Genomic DNA, 18,731 nt, shown 5'->3' with positions numbered 1-18,731 from the left:
ATTTTATAGTATATGAGTAAATCTCAGTTCTTTAAAATGTGGAAGCCAATCTTATTACCTCATGGGTCATACAAAAACAGACCACAGCTGGATTTGGCCTGGGGGCTGTCATTTGTCAACCCTGTTCTAATCAACAGAGAAGATGGCTTCTGGCTAAACTCACACACACACACACACACACACACACACACACACACACACACACTCCACAAATTACAACACCATCAAAAGCAAACACTTGAAAAAAGCTGAGTCAGAACTAAAAAAATTACTTGATGATTACTACATAAAATCTTGAAAAAGTAGAAAGTCAAAGAACCTGTTCAAGTTATGCTTACTACTTTATCAAAGCCATAAAGTTACTCTTCTGAAAGTGGGAAAAATTCAATAGACCAGTTGGGGAGGGGGAGCATGTGTTACAGAAAGCACAACTTTTAAATGCGAGTCACAATTGTGTCATGCCAAAATGCTTTTAAAATTGTTAGATAGCATCACCAATTCAATGGGTATGAATTTGAGCAACCTCTGGAAGACAGTGGAAGAGAGAGGAGCCTGGTGTGCTACAATCCATGGGGTCGCAAAAGTCGGACATGACTTAGCGACTCAACAACAAAAACAACAATAAAACAACTAATTTAGAAATTCATTTACTGGCTCATTACCTGGAGGCACTAGCTGTATTAACTCAAATCTGGTTAGAAAGCCTAAAAAGAAAAAATTAGATTTTAATACTTCAGAATATTGTCAGAGTTTTCATTAACCACTAAGTGTAAAACTGCCATAACACCCCATTTATATTATATTTATAAATTTATATTTATGTATTTAATATAATATAAATATAATAATATATAATAAAATTAATAAATATTATAAAATAATAATAAGTGGCATACCACTAATGAATCAGGTATTTCTAGACCCAATATATTGGGACATATGGTGAGAATAACTGAGTTATAATGATAGATTTTGTCCTCTGAAAAGTATTGACAAAATGTGGTATTTTCTCTCTCAAAAATGTATTCATAAATCACCAAAATAACAATATACTTTTCATTTTAAAAATTCAAAATACAATTGTCATCCATTAACCTATAAAAACTTACCTTGCTTAAAAGATATGACTATATAAATTAGACATAAAACAACAATTTTTTATCTTTCCTAAGTTCAAAATATATTTAGAAATAGTGTCTATACTCAATATGTTAGCAAATTTGGAAAATTCAGGAGTGGCCACAGGACTGGAAAGGTCAGCCTTCACCCCAATTCCCAAGAAGGGCAGTACTAAAGAATATTCAAACTCCTGGACAATTGTGCTCACTTCCCGTGCTAGTAAGGTTATGCTCAAAATCCTTCAAGCTAGGTTCAGCTGTACTTAAATTGAGAACTTCCAGATGTACAAGCTGTGTTTAGAAAAGGCAGAGGAACCAGAAATTAAATTGCCAACATTCGCTGGATCATAGAGAAAGCAAGGGAATTCCAGAAAAACAACTACTGCTGTTTCACTGACTACGCTAAAGCCTGTGACTGTGTGAACCATAACAAACTGTGGAAAACTCTTGAAGAGATGGGAATACCAGACCATCTTACTGTCTCCTCAGAAACCTGTATGCAGGTCAAGAAGCAACAGTTAGAACCTTATACGGAACAACTGACTGGTTCAAAATTGAGAAAGGAGTACGAAAAGGCTGTTTATTATTGCCACCCTGTTTATTTAACTTATATGCAGAGCACATCACGCAAAATGCCAGGCTGGATGAGTTACAGGCTGGAATCAAGACTGCCGAGAAAAATACCAACAACCTCAGATATGCAGATGATACCACTTCAAATGGCATAAACTGAAGAGGAACTAAAGAGCCTCTTGATGAGGGTGAAAGAGGAGTGTGAAAAGGCTGGCTTAAAATTCAATATTAAAAAAACTAAGACCATGGCATCCAGTCCTATTGCTTCATGGCAAATAGAACAGGAAAAGGTGGAAGCAGTGAGAGATTTCCTCTTCTTGGGCCCAAAATCACTGCAGATGTTGACTACAGCCATGAAATTGGAAGACACTTGGTTCTTGGAAGAAAAACTATGACAAACCTAGATAGTATATTAAAAGCAAGACATCATTTTGCTAACAAAGGTCCATATAGCCAAGTTATGGTCTTTCCAGTAGTCATGTACAGATGTGAGAAGTGGACCATAAAGAAGGCAGAGCACCAAAGAACTGATGCTTTCAAATTGTGGTGCTGGAGAAGACTCCTGAGAGTCCCTTGGACTGCAAGGAGATCAAACCATTCAATCCTAAAAGAAATCAACCCTAAATACTCAGTGGAAGGATTGATGCTGAAGCTCCAATACTTTGGCCACCTGATGCCAACAGCTGACTCATTGGAAAAGACCCTGATGCTGAGAAAGATTGAAGGCAGAAGGAGAAGAGGGCAACAGAGGATGAGATGGTTGGATGGCATCACCAATTCAATGAACATGAACTTCAGCAAACTCCAGTGACGGACAGGGAGGCCTGGCGTGCTCTGGTCCATTGGGTTGCAAAGAGTCGGACAAAACTTGGCAACTGAACACCAACAAGGATATGTCTTATAAAGAAAAGGTCTATAAGGATAAGAATAGAATTCAAATATTAAAAGTAATTTAAAATACAAATGGTATAACAATAAAAATCAGTAAAAATAATTCCCACAAAATATTGGAAGTGAAAACATTTTAATATAGAAAATAATGGTGATTATAGTTAATGATACTATATTATAGACCTGAAAGTTACTGACAGTACATCTTAAATGTTCTCACCACAAAAAAAAATGGTAATTATGTGATGTGATAGAGGTATAAGCTAATACTACTGTAGTAATCATTTTGCAAAATACCTGAGTATCAAATTCATATGTTGTACACCTTAAACTTACACAACGTTGTATGTCAGTTACATCTCAAAAAAGCTAAAAAATACATACAATAAAAGTAAAATTCTTCCTTTGCAGACTTATGAAAAACATGAATACGTAAAAACAAAATTTTAAATGCCAAGAAAATTAAAAGCCAAGACAGCCCATAATTTTAAGTTTTCCAAACAGGAGGGAGGATTATATTCCTTCCAACCATCACCCCGAAGGTAATGTGTTGCACTTCATCTATCTCAATTTCTAAATTCCTTACATTCAATTAATTATCACCACAAGCCATGCCATGAATTGGAAGACTTAATATTGTTAAGATGCCAATATTCTCCAAGATGATCTACAGGCTCAATGCAGTCTATCAATGCCTATCAACTTCCTAGTTGGCTTCTTTGCAAACTGACAAGCTGATCCTTAAGTTCATATGGCAAACTAAGGGAACCCAAATAGGAAAAACAATCTTGAAAAAGAATTTCCTTGTTTTAAAACTAACCATAAAGCTATTATAAACAAAATAGTGTGGCATCAGCATAATGACAGACACATGAATCAATGAAATAGAATTGAGACCCTCCAAAAAAACCCTCACACTTATAGTCAGTTGATTTTCAACAAGAGTGTCAAGACTATTCAAAGGGGAAAAACTACTCTTAGTAATAATAGTGTGAAGACAACTGGATATCCAGATAGGAAAGACTGAAGTTGGACCCTTACCTCTTGCCATTTACAAAAATCAACTCAATTGATTGTAAATGTAAGAGCTAAAATGATAAAACTCTTAGAAAAAAACAAAGATCTTTGAGTTAGTGCTTCCCTGGAGGCGCAGTGGCAAAGAATCCACCTGCCAATGCAGGAGACACATGTTTGATCCCTGATCCATGAAGATATAAAAAGAAGTCAAATATTGACACATGTTGTAGCAGGAAGAATCTTAGAAATGTTATGCTAAGTTAAAGAAGCCAGTTACAAATGACCACATATTATATAATTCCATTTATGTGAAAAATATCCAGAATAAGCAAATCTATAGAGGCATATAGTTTATTAGTAATGGCCTAGGGCTGGAAGGGATGAGGAAGAATGGGTATATGGCTTCTTTCTGTGGTGATGAAAATGTTGTAAAATTGATTATGGAGATGGTTACATAACTGTCAAGATATAAAAATCATTTAATTGCAATAAAATAAAAAACAGAATCATACCATCTAGTAAATCCCATCTATATCTAGAAAGTGGTTTGCAATTCAATTAACATAATTCAAATTTTACAGACTATAGCGAACATAAATATGGGTTAAATATGGAAGTATCATAACTTAGAATACAGCAGAATTTTATATCTATGAATTACATATACACAATAGTCTCTCTTTCTTTTGGGGCAGGGGGTGCAGAGAGGAGTACCTACTTTCTAAAATGTCTGCTACAGCTCCAGGATCTATTGCATTTTCAAATACCTATAGGGGAAAAAAATGGGGAAAATAAATCTTCCAAGTTTTATTAATATATACTTATATAAAATTTATATCATTTTCTTCCAAATTATTAACACATGTCAAATCCAGCCATATGACATTTTAGGATTCAAAAGTAGAGCCTTTAACAGCTATGTGGTTAAAAGTTCAACAAGTGACTACAGAGGAAATGAATAAGAATTAACACAATACAAAGAACAAGGAAAATTTGAGTTGGCTGAAACTACCAGATGTTCAAAATGTCATCCACTTGACCTGGCCCCACAGTCTGTTCCTAAAAGCACATCTGATATCAACCTTGAACAGTCTTGTTTGAGTACCTAGGAAAACATCCTGAATACAACAGATACTCACTATATTTTAACTGAATGAATGACTTCTCTTCCCAAACAACTGGTTGTGCTAAAAAGGAACATAAATAAAAATCCTATGTGTAACACAAAAGAAAAGCTAAGTACTCATAGCTAGACTCCCACAGAATACAAAAATAACAAAAGAGAGAGAGCCTCATGAGTTTTAGGTATATCATGAAGCACAAGAAAAACACTGTGATACCTATCCCAGGTTCAGTTCAGTTCAGTTCAGTCGCTCAGTCGTGTCCGGCTCCTTGCAACCTCATGAACCGCAGCACGCCAGGCCTCCCTGTCCATCACCAACTCCTGGAGTTTACTCAAACTCATGTCCATCGAGTTGTTGATGCCATCCAGCCATCTCATCCTCGGTCGCCCCCTTCTCCTCCTGCCCTCAATCCCTCCCAGCATCAGGGTCTTTTCTAATGAGTCAACTCTTCACATCAGGTGGCCAAACTATTGGAGTTTCAGCTTCAGCATCAGTCCTTCCAATGAACACCCAGGACTGATCTCCTTTAGGATGGATTGGTTGGATGTCCTTGCAGTCCAAGGGACTCTCAAGAGTCTTCTCTAACACCACAGTTCAAAAGCATCAATTCTTTGGCGCTCAGCTTTCTTTACAGTCCAACTCTCACATCCATACATGACCACTGGAAAAACCATAGTCTTGAGTAGATGGACCTTTGTTGGCAAAGTAATGTCTCTGCTTTTTAATATGCTGTCTAGGTTGGTCATAACTTTTCTTCCAAGTAGTAAGCGTCTGTTAATTTCATGGCTGCAATCACCATCTGCAGTGATTTTGGAGCCCCCAAAAATAAAGTCAGCCACTGTTTCCACTGTCCCCATCTATTTCCCATGAAGTGATGGGACCGGATGCCATGATCTTCGTTTTCTGAATGTTGAGCTTTAAGCCAACCTTTTCACTCTCCTCTTTCACTTTCATCAAGAGGTTTTTTTAGTTCCTCTTAACTTTCTGCCATAAGGGTGGTGTCATCTGCATATCTGAGGTTATTGATATTTCTCCCGGCAATCTTGATTCCAGCTTGTGCTTCCTCCAGCCCAGCGTTTCTCATGATGTACTCTGCATATAAGTTAAATAAGCAGGGTGACAATATACAGCCTTGACGCACTCCTTTTCCTATTTGGAACCAGTCTGTTGTTCCATGTCCAGTTCTAACTGTTGCTTCCTGACCTGTATATAGGTTTCTCAAGAGGTGGGTCAGGTGGTCTGATATTCCCATCTCTTGAAGAATTTTCCATAGTTTATTGTGATCCACACAGTCAAAGGCTTTGGCGTAGTCAACAAAGCAGAAATAGATGTTTTTCTGGAACTCTTGCTTTTTTGATGATCCAGCAGATGTTGGCAATTTGATCTCTGGTTCCTCTGCCTTTTCTAAAACCAGCTTGAACATCTGGAAGTTCACGGTTCACATATTGCTGAAGCCTGGCTTGGAGAATTTTGAGCATTACTTTACTAGCGTGTGAGATGAGTGCAATTGTGTGGTAGTTTGAGCATTCTTTGGCATTGCCCTTCTTTGGGATTGGAATGAAAACTGACGATTTCCAGTCCTGTGGCCACTGCTGAGTTTTCCAAATTTGCTGGCATATTGAATACAGCACTTTCACAGCATCATCTTTCAGGATTTGAAATAGCTCAACTGGAATTCCATCACCTCCACTAGCTTTGTTCGTAGTAATGCTTTCTAAGGCCCACCTGATACCTAGATCCCTGTCTAGACATAGCCAAATATGTTCATTCTGTCCTTCATATAAAAGGGCCTAGGACTGAAATAAAAGCATAGCATGACCCTCTTTCTGAACTTTAGAATCTTGTTAAAAAAAAAAAGTTTTCAGTAGAGTTTGATTTCAGGTATGAAATTTCTGTTTTAAACCATGCTTAACCTCAAGCATGATTAAAATCTGCTCTTGATCCAAAACCAGGTCTGCTTTAATGACAAAAGTAGAAGCTGTCCCCTGTAATCCATTTTTGTCTCACTGACTTGGATATAATAAGTAAATGTGGGTGAGCTGTGATTTTCTCCAAAATTGTTTCAGTAATATTTCATCCCTTCTCTTCATCTATGTCTAAGAATTTTTCAAGGATGATTATGGGAAATAAATGATCAACATGAGCTGCTTAAACACAATGGCTCTTATATTCTTTATGAATAATTTCTTATTTACCTGGCTGCTCTAGAACACTGAATTCTGAATTACTCAGAAGGTCCAAGGTTTTCATTACTCGCTGCAAGTATTTGCAGCTAAAGAATGGAACAGATACAAGAAAGCTGGAGTCAACTAGTAGAAAGTTTGAATATGAACCCAAAGAGCTCACACAAGGGGGCAATTTTTCAAAATTTAAAATAAAGCATTTACGGATAACCAACAAGGATAACTTACTATATAGCACATGGAACTCTTCTCAATGTTATGAGGCAGACTGGATGGGTGGATGCGAGGACAGTTTGGGGGAATATGGATACACGTACATGGGCTGAGTCCCCTCACTGTTCATCTAAAACTATCACAATATTGTTAATCAGCTATACCCCAATATAAAATAAAAAGTTTTTTGAAAAATTAAGTATCTTATGTAATTGCACCTTATAAAATGAAAAATGATCCATAATATTTTTGACTAGTTATCTCTAATACACAGCTTTGTGACACCAGTAATGGCATCTATAGTGACTCTGAGACTCACTCTCCTCTTTTGCAAGTCAGGGAGGTGGGACTGGATGACCTCCAAGATCATTTACAGATTGATTTACAGCTTTTACAATTTTACATTCTTGAGTTTCTTATAAAAATATTTTTAAAGTCTTCTAAATAAGCACATTTAAAGTTGATAAAACTAATAAGGAGATTCTTGGAGGAAAAAAATACACTGAATTTTCACCACCCATTTTTTACCATGACCAATATCAAAATGGCAGTAGATTCCTTTGTATTCTGACCGTATATTCTAAGATAATATCCATTTATTCCTCTCTTACCCAACCAGTTAGGAAGACTCTATTTAAATTAATAGACTGTGATTTATAAAAATGTTACACACAGCCCTAGACCTTTCAAAAACATCAATAGTCATCTTCTCTATTGTTGTTGTTTTTCTGGCTGTGCCACACAACTTGGGAGATTAGTTCCCTGACTAGGGATTGAACTTGGGCCTCCTGCAGTAGAAACCAAACCACTGGACTGTCAGGGAATTCCCATTTCTGACTCTCAGTTTGAAACATACATGTCATTTTGTGGGCACCACCAACCAGACCTTTTAAAGTGATAGGCCCTATCCTGGAGCCTTCCCACACTCATACTCTTCCCCAAAGAAGCACCTGGGTGATACTGTTTGGGACAAAATCATAGACTTATCAAGGTTAAAACAGACTCAATCTCTAAATTCCAAAGAAAAACTTTACTGAGATTGTCAGTGACTGGATGGTAACAAAATTAATATTTCATGAAAGTGGGAAGAGGGTTAGTAACATTTGGTTGTTTATATATTTGACATTCACTGGGATGGAATCTAGTCTTTATCACTGTAGCTAAATAAACCAGATATGACCTAAGGAAACTCAGAAAATGTAAACAGCTTTCTTGTTTTGTTACAGGATTTCAGATACAGGATTTAACTAATTTGGTTAGTTCAGGGTATTTTTCTGGGCCTAAAACGTTTGTTTTTGAGGTCTGCTAGTTTACTGATAATCTCTGTAAGAAAGTATCTCAGCTGCCTCTAACATCTCCAAAAACATTCAGAAAATGCTCTCTGCTCCAGTTAGAAAATGCCATGGGAGTTCCAAGAATAGAAAACAACCACCAGGGTACTTAGCACTAGTTTGACAGAACTTGGCTCAGATCTGTGATTCAAAGCAAGTCCTCCAACTATGGTTCTGCACTGTGCTGAGGTGCCTACATGTAATTTTTTAAAACAAAATTCACAAAATAAGTTTATAAAAACTGTGTTCTTTATAAGAACCAGTAAATGATCTTCAAACAACAGAATTTGAATTTCTCTATTTAGCAATGAGAAAGTCAAGATCACCTTCTCAAACCTCATGCTTCGCTGAATCATAATAGGGAACATAGAGGGAAAGCAGTCTGTTTCCAGGTACTGATTCAGGAGGTAAACTCCAAGGAACACATCATGCTTGTCAGGAAGGAACACCCCTGGGCAAGAAATCTTAAAAAAGAGAGAGAGAGAGAGAGAGAGAGAAGGGATTGTTTTGTTTAGTTTTGTAAAGGCTCTATTTTCCATAACCTCCCACAATGTCAAATCCGCCCCCCACCCCCACCCCAGCCTCCGCACCACCACCAACTCTTATCTTCTTCCCTCATAGCACTACCCTCCCCTCTCCTCCCCTTGCGCAAATTGGAAATTCCAGTTTCCTCCCACGTCTCCGCCAGGTGTCACAATCGTTCTCTCCCTGGCTCCTCTCCCCGCCCCTCTAGGATGGTAGTGCGGAAGCGGAAGAGGCTGCAAGGCTGGGAACCTTCTTAAGCCGGTCAGGTACTGCGGTTCGCGCCGCTCGCCGAGATGCAGAGCACACGCAGGAACACCGAGGGACGCCCGCTGGGCACCTGCGACCCCAGCAGCAGCGGCAGTCCGGCCCATGGCGGCGGCAGCAGGTTCGAGTTCCAGTCCCTGCTCGGCAGCCGCGCGCCGGGCGCCGACCCCCCCAGCGCCCGTCTCCGCGCGTCGGAGAGCCCAGTGCACCGCCGCGGTTCGTTCCCCTTGGCTGGGGCGGGCTCCTCCCCGGCGCCCCCGCCCCAGGTGCCCGAGGAGGACCGCATAGATCTGAACCCTTCCTTCCTGGGCATCGCCCTGCGCTCCCTCCTGGCCATCGACCTGTGGCTGTCCAAGAAGCTGGGGGTGTGCGCGGGGGAGAGCTCGTCCTGGGGCAGCATGAGGCCCCTTATGAAGCTGCTGGAGATCTCGGGACACGGCATCCCCTGGCTGCTCGGCACCCTCTACTGCCTGTCCAGGAGCGACAGCTGGGCCGGGCGCGAGGTGCTGATGAACCTGCTCTTCGCCCTGCTGCTGGACCTGCTGCTGGTGTCCCTGATCAAGGGGCTGGTCCGCAGGCGCCGCCCGGCCCACAACCAGATGGACATGTTTTTCACTGTGTCCGTGGACAAGTATTCCTTCCCCTCAGGCCATACCACCAGAGCCGCCCTGGTGTCGCGCTTCGTCCTCAACCACCTGGTGCTGGCCATCCCGCTGAGGGTGCTGGTGGTGCTCTGGGCCTCCATCTTGGGTCTCTCCAGGGTCATGCTGGGGCGGCACAACGTCACCGACGTGGCTTTTGGCTTTTTTCTGGGCTACATGCAGTACAGCATCGTGGACTATTGCTGGCTTTCACCGCACACTGCTCCAGTCCTCTTTGTACTGTGGAACCAACCGTGACACCATCTCAACACTGTGGCACCAGGAGATCTGAAGGTTTCCACCCCTGATGATAATGACATAAACCAGCAGCCATCATGCTTGCCCCTCTAAGGACATTTCAGGTTTCCTTTTGGGATTTCAAGTGTCCTATCATCTTAATGGCTAGGCTAGAGCACAGTGCTGACCATTACTGATCACAGCCATATTACAGAAAGCAAAAAAATCCCTCTATTATTTACTTATTCAGCAACTCTTTATCTCTCCAGGAAAACTTGAAAGAAACCAAGTTGGAGTGATTATAATGTTGCTGCTTCTTAAAAGTTGACATCAGAAAATTTTGTAATCCTGCAAGTCAAGATATCACCTGTAAATTGAACTTTGAAAAAAACAAAGCAACTTCATTCTGTAAATATATACATGCAAATAAGCCACATCCTTATCCTTTTCCTGAGGTAGATTTTAAACAGTATTTTAAGAGTCTATGACATACCATTAATCACTCAGCTGAGTCTGACTCTTTGTGACCCCATGGGCTGTAGCCCACCAGGCTCCTCGGTCCATGAGATTCTCCAGGCAAGAATACTGGAGTGGGTTGCCTTTTCCTACTCCAGGGGATCTTCCTGACCCAGGGATCGAACCTGAGTCTCCTGCATCTGCTGCATGGATAGGCGGATTCTTTACCACTGCACCACATGGGAAGCAGAGGTAGATTTAGGCGCCTATGACATAGGTTTTTCTAATTTATTCTCTGACAATATGTTACTATACTTGGGAAGATTTCTTCTTAATCCTGATTTTCTTGGCAAGCTTTTCTAGTTTTGTCTCTTCCATCTTCACAGGGTAATGGAAAAAAGAGATTACAGTACATATATTTCTCTCCTTTTCCTCTACCTCCTCGAAGATCTTTAAATAGGTATTTCCCACTACCCTAATATTATCCTTCTGCATTCAGAGAACAAGTCAAGAACTTACCTGAAGAACACTTAAAAGTGGGCATATCAACAGTGCTCACAGAAAGCAAAGATGGGCTTCCTGCCTCAGGCTTAATTCTGTTGACAGCAAATAGCATGACATGACAGGAGAAAAGCGAAGTCACTGAGGAGGTCAGAGGAACTGAGTCTTGGAGGCAGGATCACCACATACTTTATCAGTGGACCAACATGGAAGGAGATGGGCCCTGCTGCCTACCATCTCTACTGAATAAAGAATAATGCTTCTTTATTGAGGTAATAAAATGGAGAAATAACTTCTTTGCAATGTAAGAGCATAACCTTTCAAATATATACCACAAGGATGACCCTGTATATTAAAGCTTTTCATGTGGAATTCCATTTCTCTATATAAGCACACTTTAGGTAATAGTATTTAACTTGAAATTCATCAAGTGGAGCATACTGCTATACCAGGCACAAAGTATAACTCCAAGATTTCTGTTTATATTGACCCTCACAAAGTAGTTTATCCATGGTGCCTCCTCAATTCACAAGACCAAAGGCCAGCAAATACAGGGTGGACTCGGCTCATTATTCCTTGACTGGGAAAGACTGACGAGGATGTGTGCTTTAAATGCTGCTGTGCCTGAAAATATGTACCTTTAAATTACCTATGGAATTGATGTCTTTAGATAATTTTAATAACCAATTATTTCATATTTAAAAATAGGATGATGGCATTTGATCTATCATACAGATGTACACATAGGAATCTGGAGAATGGATGTGACAGGTAGGTTCTGACTGGGTGGAAGTGTGAATTTTCTAGTGTTGGAGGAACACTGAAAAAGTAATAGCTACTCTTCAATATAGAAATTATTTGCATTCTCACAACATCCTGAACACAGACTACCTCTTCACTTCTTGAATCAGCCAAACTGTGACACTCTAGGTGGTTTCCTTTATTTTTAGCCTTAACAGAGATCCTTTATTTTAACTGCAGCAATCTTCAGCCCAGATATTTGGAAAAAATATTTCCTCTTGCAGGATCCACAGGTCCGAATAATGGGAGGTCAAAGTTAGGCTCACGTTATTCCTGATTATTTTTTTGGAATTCCCTATCTTGATTGCCGGGGCCTGAGTTTGCTGGTTTTTAAAGCACAGATCAATTCATCTGATTTTTTTTTTTTTTTTTGGAGTATACTAAGTACTGTAGAGTAAAAAAAAAAAAAAAACACTGATTCTACTGTTAATTGTACACTGATGAATTCCTTTTAAAAGTCAAAATAAAATTAACCAGTAATGTTGAATGAAGTGAGATGAAAACTTGTTTAATTTTTTTGCCTTGATGAGGAGGAACACTGATTTACCACTCAGTTTCTCATGAATTCCTTCATCTTACTGAACAATTGTGAGAGTTCACAACTGATACAGCATACTTGATATAATCAGTCCTATTTGCTGTCAGCAAAGTGGGTCAAATCCAGGAAATTTCCATCTTTGTTTCCAAGCGGCACATAAGAGGAAATCACAGCACTTGTCACTTATATGGAGATCAGTCCTGGGTGTTCATTAGTAGGACTGATTTTGAAGCTGAAACTCCAATACTTTGGCCACCTGATGCAAAGAACTGACTCATGTGAAAAGACCCTGATGTTGGGAAAGATTGAGGGCAGGAGGAGAAGGGGACGACAGAGGATGAGATGGTTGGATGGCATCACCGACTCAATGGACATGGGTTTGGGTGTACTCTGGGAGTTGGTGATGGACAGGGAGGCCTGACATGCTGTGGTTCATGGGGTCACAAAGAGTCAGACACGACTGTGTGACTGAACTGAACTGAACCAGATTTTCCATGGTTGTAAACTTGATCTTGGGCTTATAATCATGTCCAGTAGAAAAGTCCCTTATAGCTTTCAGGGAAAGCCACATGACAGTCTGTCACCAACTACAGGATTGGAAAATGAAAGCTGAAATAAGGAATCAGTTCAGTTCAGTCGCTCAGTCGTGTGTGACTCTTTTCAACCCCATGGACTGCAGCATGCCAAGCTTCCCTGTCCATCACCAACTCCTGTAGCTTGCTCAAACTCATGTCCATCGAGTTGGTGATGCCATCTAACCATTTCATCCTCTGTCGTACCCTTCTCCTACTTTCAGTCTTTCCCAACATCAAGGTCTTTTCCAATGAGTCAGTTCTTCGCATCAGGTGGCCAAAGTATTGGAGTTTCAGCTTCAGCATCAGTCCTTCCAATGAACACCCAGGACTGATTTCCTTTAGGACTGACTGGTTTGATCTCCTTGCAGTCCAAGGGACTCTCAAGAGTCTTCTCCAACACCACAGTTCAAAAGCATCAATTCTTTGGCGACCAGCTTTCTTTATAGTCCAACTCTCACATCCATACATGACTACTAGAAAAACCATAGCTTTGACTATATGGACCTTTGTCAGCAAAGTAATGTCTCTGCTTTTTAATATGTTGTCTAGGTTGACCATAGCTTTTCTTCCAAGGGGCAAGCATCTTTTAATTTCATGGCTCCAGTCACCATCTGCAGTGATTTCAGAGCCCAAGAAAAGAACTTCTCTCACTGTTTACATTGTTTCTCCATCTATTTGCCATGGAATGATGGGATGGATGCCATGATCTTAGTTTTCTGAATGTTGAGCTTTAGCCAACGTTTTCACTCTCCTCTTTCATCAACAGGCTCTTTAGTTCCTCTTAACTTTCTGCCATAAGGGTGGTGTCATCTGCATATCTGAGGTTATTGATATTTCTCCCAGCAATTTTGATTCCAGCTTGTGTTTCATCCAGCCCAGCATTTTGCATGATGGACTCTGCATATAAGTTAAATAAGCAGGGTGACAATATACAGTCTTGACATACTCCTTTCCCAATTTGGAACCAGTCTGTTGTTCCATGTCCGGTTCTAACTGTTGCTTCTTGACCTGCATACAGATTTCTCAGGAGGCAGGTGCAGTGGTCTGGTATTTCCACCACTTGAAGAATTTTCCACTGTTTGTTGTGATCTACACAGTCAAAGGCTTTGGCGTAATCAATAAAGCAGTAGATGTTTTTTCTGGAACTCTTACTTTTTCTATGATCCAATGGATGTTGGCAATTTGATAATAAGGAATGACTTATTTGATAATAAGGAAATAAGGAATGACTGGTCCCAAAGAGGAAAAATGAAGTCACTTTGCCAGAGCACCTCACTTAAGCAGGATTCAGTGGATAATTATTAAACAGTTATTGATTGATTTCCTTTTTGGAATTAGCAAGCCAGAACCATCTGTAGGGAAAGTAGCTTAGAAAATTTTTGACTGGTTTACAGAGGTGGCAAATTATCAGGACATGATTGGGCTTTTTGAAAGTAAAATCTTCCCTGGTTATTTAAAGGAGGGGCTTTTTAATCTCCTCAGAAATCTGTATCCCAGAAGATAAAACCCAAAAAATAAAATCTTGGGACTTAATGCAAGGTTGTTTTAAATGAAAAGAAAAATTTCACATAAAGCTAAGAAAGAAGTTGGCTTGGAGTGGGGAAGGGAGGGCAGTGGAAAGAGGCTGATCCGAATTAAAGGTTAGATTCTGTCAGAAAGACCAATGTAAAGAATCTTAGGGACAGAGATTCAATTAACGATGTGTGTGGGGCGAGGGGTGGTGAAAAAGACCGGGAAAAAGAACCCCGAGGAAAGAGTGTGATTTGGGGCAAAGAGGGGAGGTTCGTCGGTCTCTCTTACCGCCCGGATCTGAAGTTCCACCACCACCTCCAAAGGCATAGTTCCCTACGTGGGTGAAAGGGCAGGAATGAAAAGATCCTTTTGTGCTGAGCCTTGGAGCGATTTTCTTAGTTTAACTCAATCCCTGGAGCAAATGTTCCCAGCAGTTTCCACAGCCCCTCCCCACCCCTTGTAACCCCATCAGTCCCCCGCCCCCAGCCCAGGTCCCTCCCACCAGGACTGGTCTCACACGGCAGGAGCTGGAGCCAAGGCTTCCAGAAGGCAGAAGCGTCGCGTTGCCATGGACACTCAAACGGGCACCCTTCCACCCTGGAATGCGCCAGGGGTCCCTGCGCACGCGCGTGAGCCTCCAGCGCTCTACTTGGAACTCCGCGTCCCAACATCAGCTTCCCAGACTGCACGCTAGCGGGAGGGCACGTCCCTGTGTACTGCCCCGGTCGCCTGATCGAGAGATTCCAAGAGTCCTAGTTTCCTTTCCGCCACTCTTTCCATCAACTCTTTAGGGCCCCAATCACTAGGTTAAAATATTTACAGTGTCCATTCTAAAAGTTTAGTGTGATCATAGTTCCCTTATGATTTAAAGCGCTGCCTGTTTTATGTAGCTATATGACCCCCAAGCCCTGGAAATTCTGTAACAATTCCAATTAATATAGATGGGGCTTCCTTGGTGGCTCAGTGGTAAAGAATCTACCTGCAATGCAAGACAGGCAAGAGATGCAGGTTCGATCCCTAGGTTGGAACGATCCCCTGGCGAAGGAAATAGCAACCCACTCCAATATTCTTGCCTAGAGAATCCCAGGGACAGAGGAGCCTGGTGGGCTACAGTTCATGGGGTCGCAAAGAGTCCGACACAACTAAGCAGAGCATACAGCACAGCAGAGGTACTCTCTTATGAAATGTTACCTCCTCATGTTTGGTTCAGAAAACATGGCCACCCACTGTCAATAAGAAATGAAAGCCATGTTAACTGAAAATGCAAGGACAACTCTCTTAGAGAAGTTTAAAAGTTAGGTATCCTGTTCTAGTCACAATAGAAATATTTTTCAGTCTCTCTGCTGGGATTTAGTTAACTTAAAGCAAGCACTGAATTACATTATCTCCCAATCAGTAGTTACCATAGTTGCCAAAGCCAGGGTTACGCTGTAAAAACCATCAGAGGTAGAAGGCAAGGCAAAGTTCTTAACCAGAAGAGAAAAAAGCATTTTTTTCCTATTCACTGTATTTAAGACAAAAAAGAAGGAAAAGAGGAGGGAGTGGCTGCTTCTAGCTAATCAAAAAAAAAAAAAAAAAAAATCTGGGAGGATCAATACTCTCTCTAAAAAGCAAACAACAAAATGTATTGGAATTTGGTCATTTATACTAATATTTTGCATTAGAGATTTATACAAATAGTGGAAATTTGAGTGTATAAAGATAACCTGAGACAAGAATTAAGTATTCATTTTGGCAACCAGAATGCCTTTCCCTAGGGAAAAACTCATTATGATGAACGAAGATGTATTGTGTCCATATCCAGTGCTCAATGATCCGTCTGTCTGCATATGGAGAGGCAACACCAGTGGGTACTTACAATATCTAGAGCACTGATTTGTCAGCTCACAACAGCTTGCTAGCGCCCTGACTAATGAAGTTATATACAGGGACAGGACCTGCCCTGACCCTCACAAGTGCATCATCAACACCAATGCTAAGATATCAAGGAGACTGACAAACAAAACCTGAATATTATATATGTACATGGCTAGACAAAATAGAAGGGAGGAATCAATCTTTCTTGAGAAGCTGCAAAATGCTAGGGTTGCATATGGTAATTAAATTCACCCCCACAATAACATTTTGAAGGAGATAGTATCCTTATTTACAGATGCAGAATCTGAGGCGAGACAGCCATTTGTCCAACATCACACAGTTGAAGGGAAGGAGCCACCCTTGAATCCAGGTGTGCCCTACCATGTCACTGCCCTTGCAACAATCTATTGATCCCGAGACACAATGTCCCATTCTATGCTCTTCCTAGCCCTTAACTGGACTCTTCTCACGTAACTGGACTCTCTTTGATAAAACTGAAATCTCCTTGCTTGGCTCCTAAGACACAGCTCTTTTCTGGTTCCCCTCCAACTCTGTGGCCATTTTTCCTCTGTCTCTATTCATCCTTCTCTCCCTGGCAAAGCAGTGTTTCTGGTTCTTTCTTTTCCTCACTCTATATTCTTTACCGAGGGTATCATCCGATGTAGGAATGGATTACCAAATGTACACAGATTTACATATCCCACCCAAGCTTCTCTTATGTTCTCCCAGACAAGGTGGAATCTATTACATATATATATATATATATATATATGTAATACATATTACACATATATGTATCTATGTATGTATGTGTGTATGTGTGTGTGTGTGTGTGTATATGTTTTTGTTTCTCAGTCTCTAATTCATGTCCGAATCTTTGCAACCCCATGGACTGCAGCACACTAGGCTACCCTGTCGTTCCCAATCTTTTGGAGTTTGCTCTTCCTTTGTGTGTGTGTGTGTGTGTGTGTGTGTGTGTGTGTATAAGGAAATGGCAACCCACTCCAGTATTCTTGCCTGGAGAATCCCATGGACAGAGGAGCCTGGCAGGCTACAGTCCAGAGGGTCTCAAGAGATGGACACAACTTATCAACTAAACCACGGTGTGTGTGTGTGTGTGTGTGTGTGTGTGTGTGTGTATTCTCTTTCTGGAAACTGCAACAATAGCAGTTTTCATTTGTTCCTGTGATTGTTGATTACTATTTGTCTCTGTGAATTGTCAGCTCTGCATGGCTAAGTTTATATCCTAAATACCTAACATAGTAGATGCTCAATAATTATCCTGATCAGATGTTAAGCACAGAGATGGTCAAGCCAGTCTATAGGGTTTAAAGTATATGCATAACAGGAGGGCCCACCACTACAGTGCAAACTAAAGACGCAAAATGGGAAAGGACCGAGCACAGCTACCTGTGCTAGTCTGCCACAGGGGTAGTTCATGAATGGACAGGAAATATTTGACTCTGTTCATTTTCCCCACCACAGTTACTTGAGGCACTCAGCTGCCAGAGAGATGCATAAGTTGCTCCATACACAATGCCTCTGGCACACATGGCCACCTCCACTTGGAGACCAAGCAAAACCACTGGACTGTCACCACTCACAGAGACTGGCTTTACCAGCTGTGTAGGCACCTGTGTAGGTGGCAGAACTGAACAACTGTTATTCCCAGAGTGTTTCTGCAGTGCATTCTGGTCAGCAGTTAAACAGCATTGCAGAAATGACACATCAGTAATACATCCTACTCACATCGTGGCCACAGACAAGAAAATGGTGCATGCCCCAGAGGGGAATTTTCCAAAGAGTTCATTTCAATGAGCAAAGAAGAAAAGTATGAGAGAGAATTATAGCTCAGATTTTCCTTTTATCTAAAATAATTTAACTACGGGACACTAAATTGTAAATATTTCTTTTCAAATAATGTATGAAGGAGAATTAATATGAGGGAAGGAAACCATTTTTTAAAAAGGGAACTACTAGTGGCAGGAATGTGTGAAAATACATTCATATGTTGTTATAGGACTGTAAATACATAAAGTGTATTAATTTCCTATGACTACTAAAACAAACCACCACAACTTCATGACTTAAAACAAGAAAAATGTATACCTTTTCATTTCGTGCATCAGAAATCCAACACAGAGCTTTAAAAGCAAAATGTGAGGGCTTCATTCCTTGCCTTTTTAAGGGGGCTGCCTTCATTCCTTGACTCATAACTCCCTTCCTTCATCTTCAAAGTGAGCAACATTGAACCAAGTCCTTTTCATCCTACCATCTTTCTGGTTCCACTTTTAATGACCTTTGCAACAATACAGGACCCACTATATAATCCAGGTCAATTTCCCAATTTTGAGGTCAGCATATTAGAAATCTT

At 40.7% G+C, this 18,731-nt stretch overlaps 2 protein-coding genes across 2 annotated transcripts in view; one reads left to right on the top strand and one right to left on the bottom strand.

The window, feature by feature from the left end:
* Nucleotides 1–14,906, bottom strand: part of SPATA6L (spermatogenesis associated 6 like) — a 64,477-nt gene extending 49,571 nt beyond the window's left edge. The window contains exons 1-4 of the mRNA XM_061132317.1: nt 14,789–14,906; nt 8,777–8,914; nt 4,318–4,366; nt 663–704 (exon numbers count right to left, since the gene is read on the bottom strand). Of these exons, the coding sequence (XP_060988300.1) occupies nt 663–704; nt 4,318–4,366; nt 8,777–8,914; nt 14,789–14,827 (268 nt within the window). The 5' untranslated portion in view covers nt 14,828–14,906. The remainder of the gene's footprint in view (nt 1–662; nt 705–4,317; nt 4,367–8,776; nt 8,915–14,788) is intronic.
* On the top strand, nt 9,205–12,510 carry PLPP6 (phospholipid phosphatase 6). The gene has a single exon (XM_061132318.1). The coding sequence runs from the start codon at nt 9,269–9,271 to the stop codon at nt 10,136–10,138; it is 870 nt and encodes a 289-aa protein (XP_060988301.1). The 5' UTR covers nt 9,205–9,268; the 3' UTR covers nt 10,139–12,510.
* Nucleotides 14,907–18,731: the final 3,825 nt, after the last annotated feature.

This window comes from Dama dama, chromosome 29 (genome assembly GCF_033118175.1).
Source record: "Dama dama isolate Ldn47 chromosome 29, ASM3311817v1, whole genome shotgun sequence".
In the NCBI taxonomy this organism is placed as follows: domain Eukaryota; kingdom Metazoa; phylum Chordata; class Mammalia; order Artiodactyla; family Cervidae; genus Dama; species Dama dama.
This window is presented reverse-complemented; position numbering and strand designations above follow the sequence as displayed.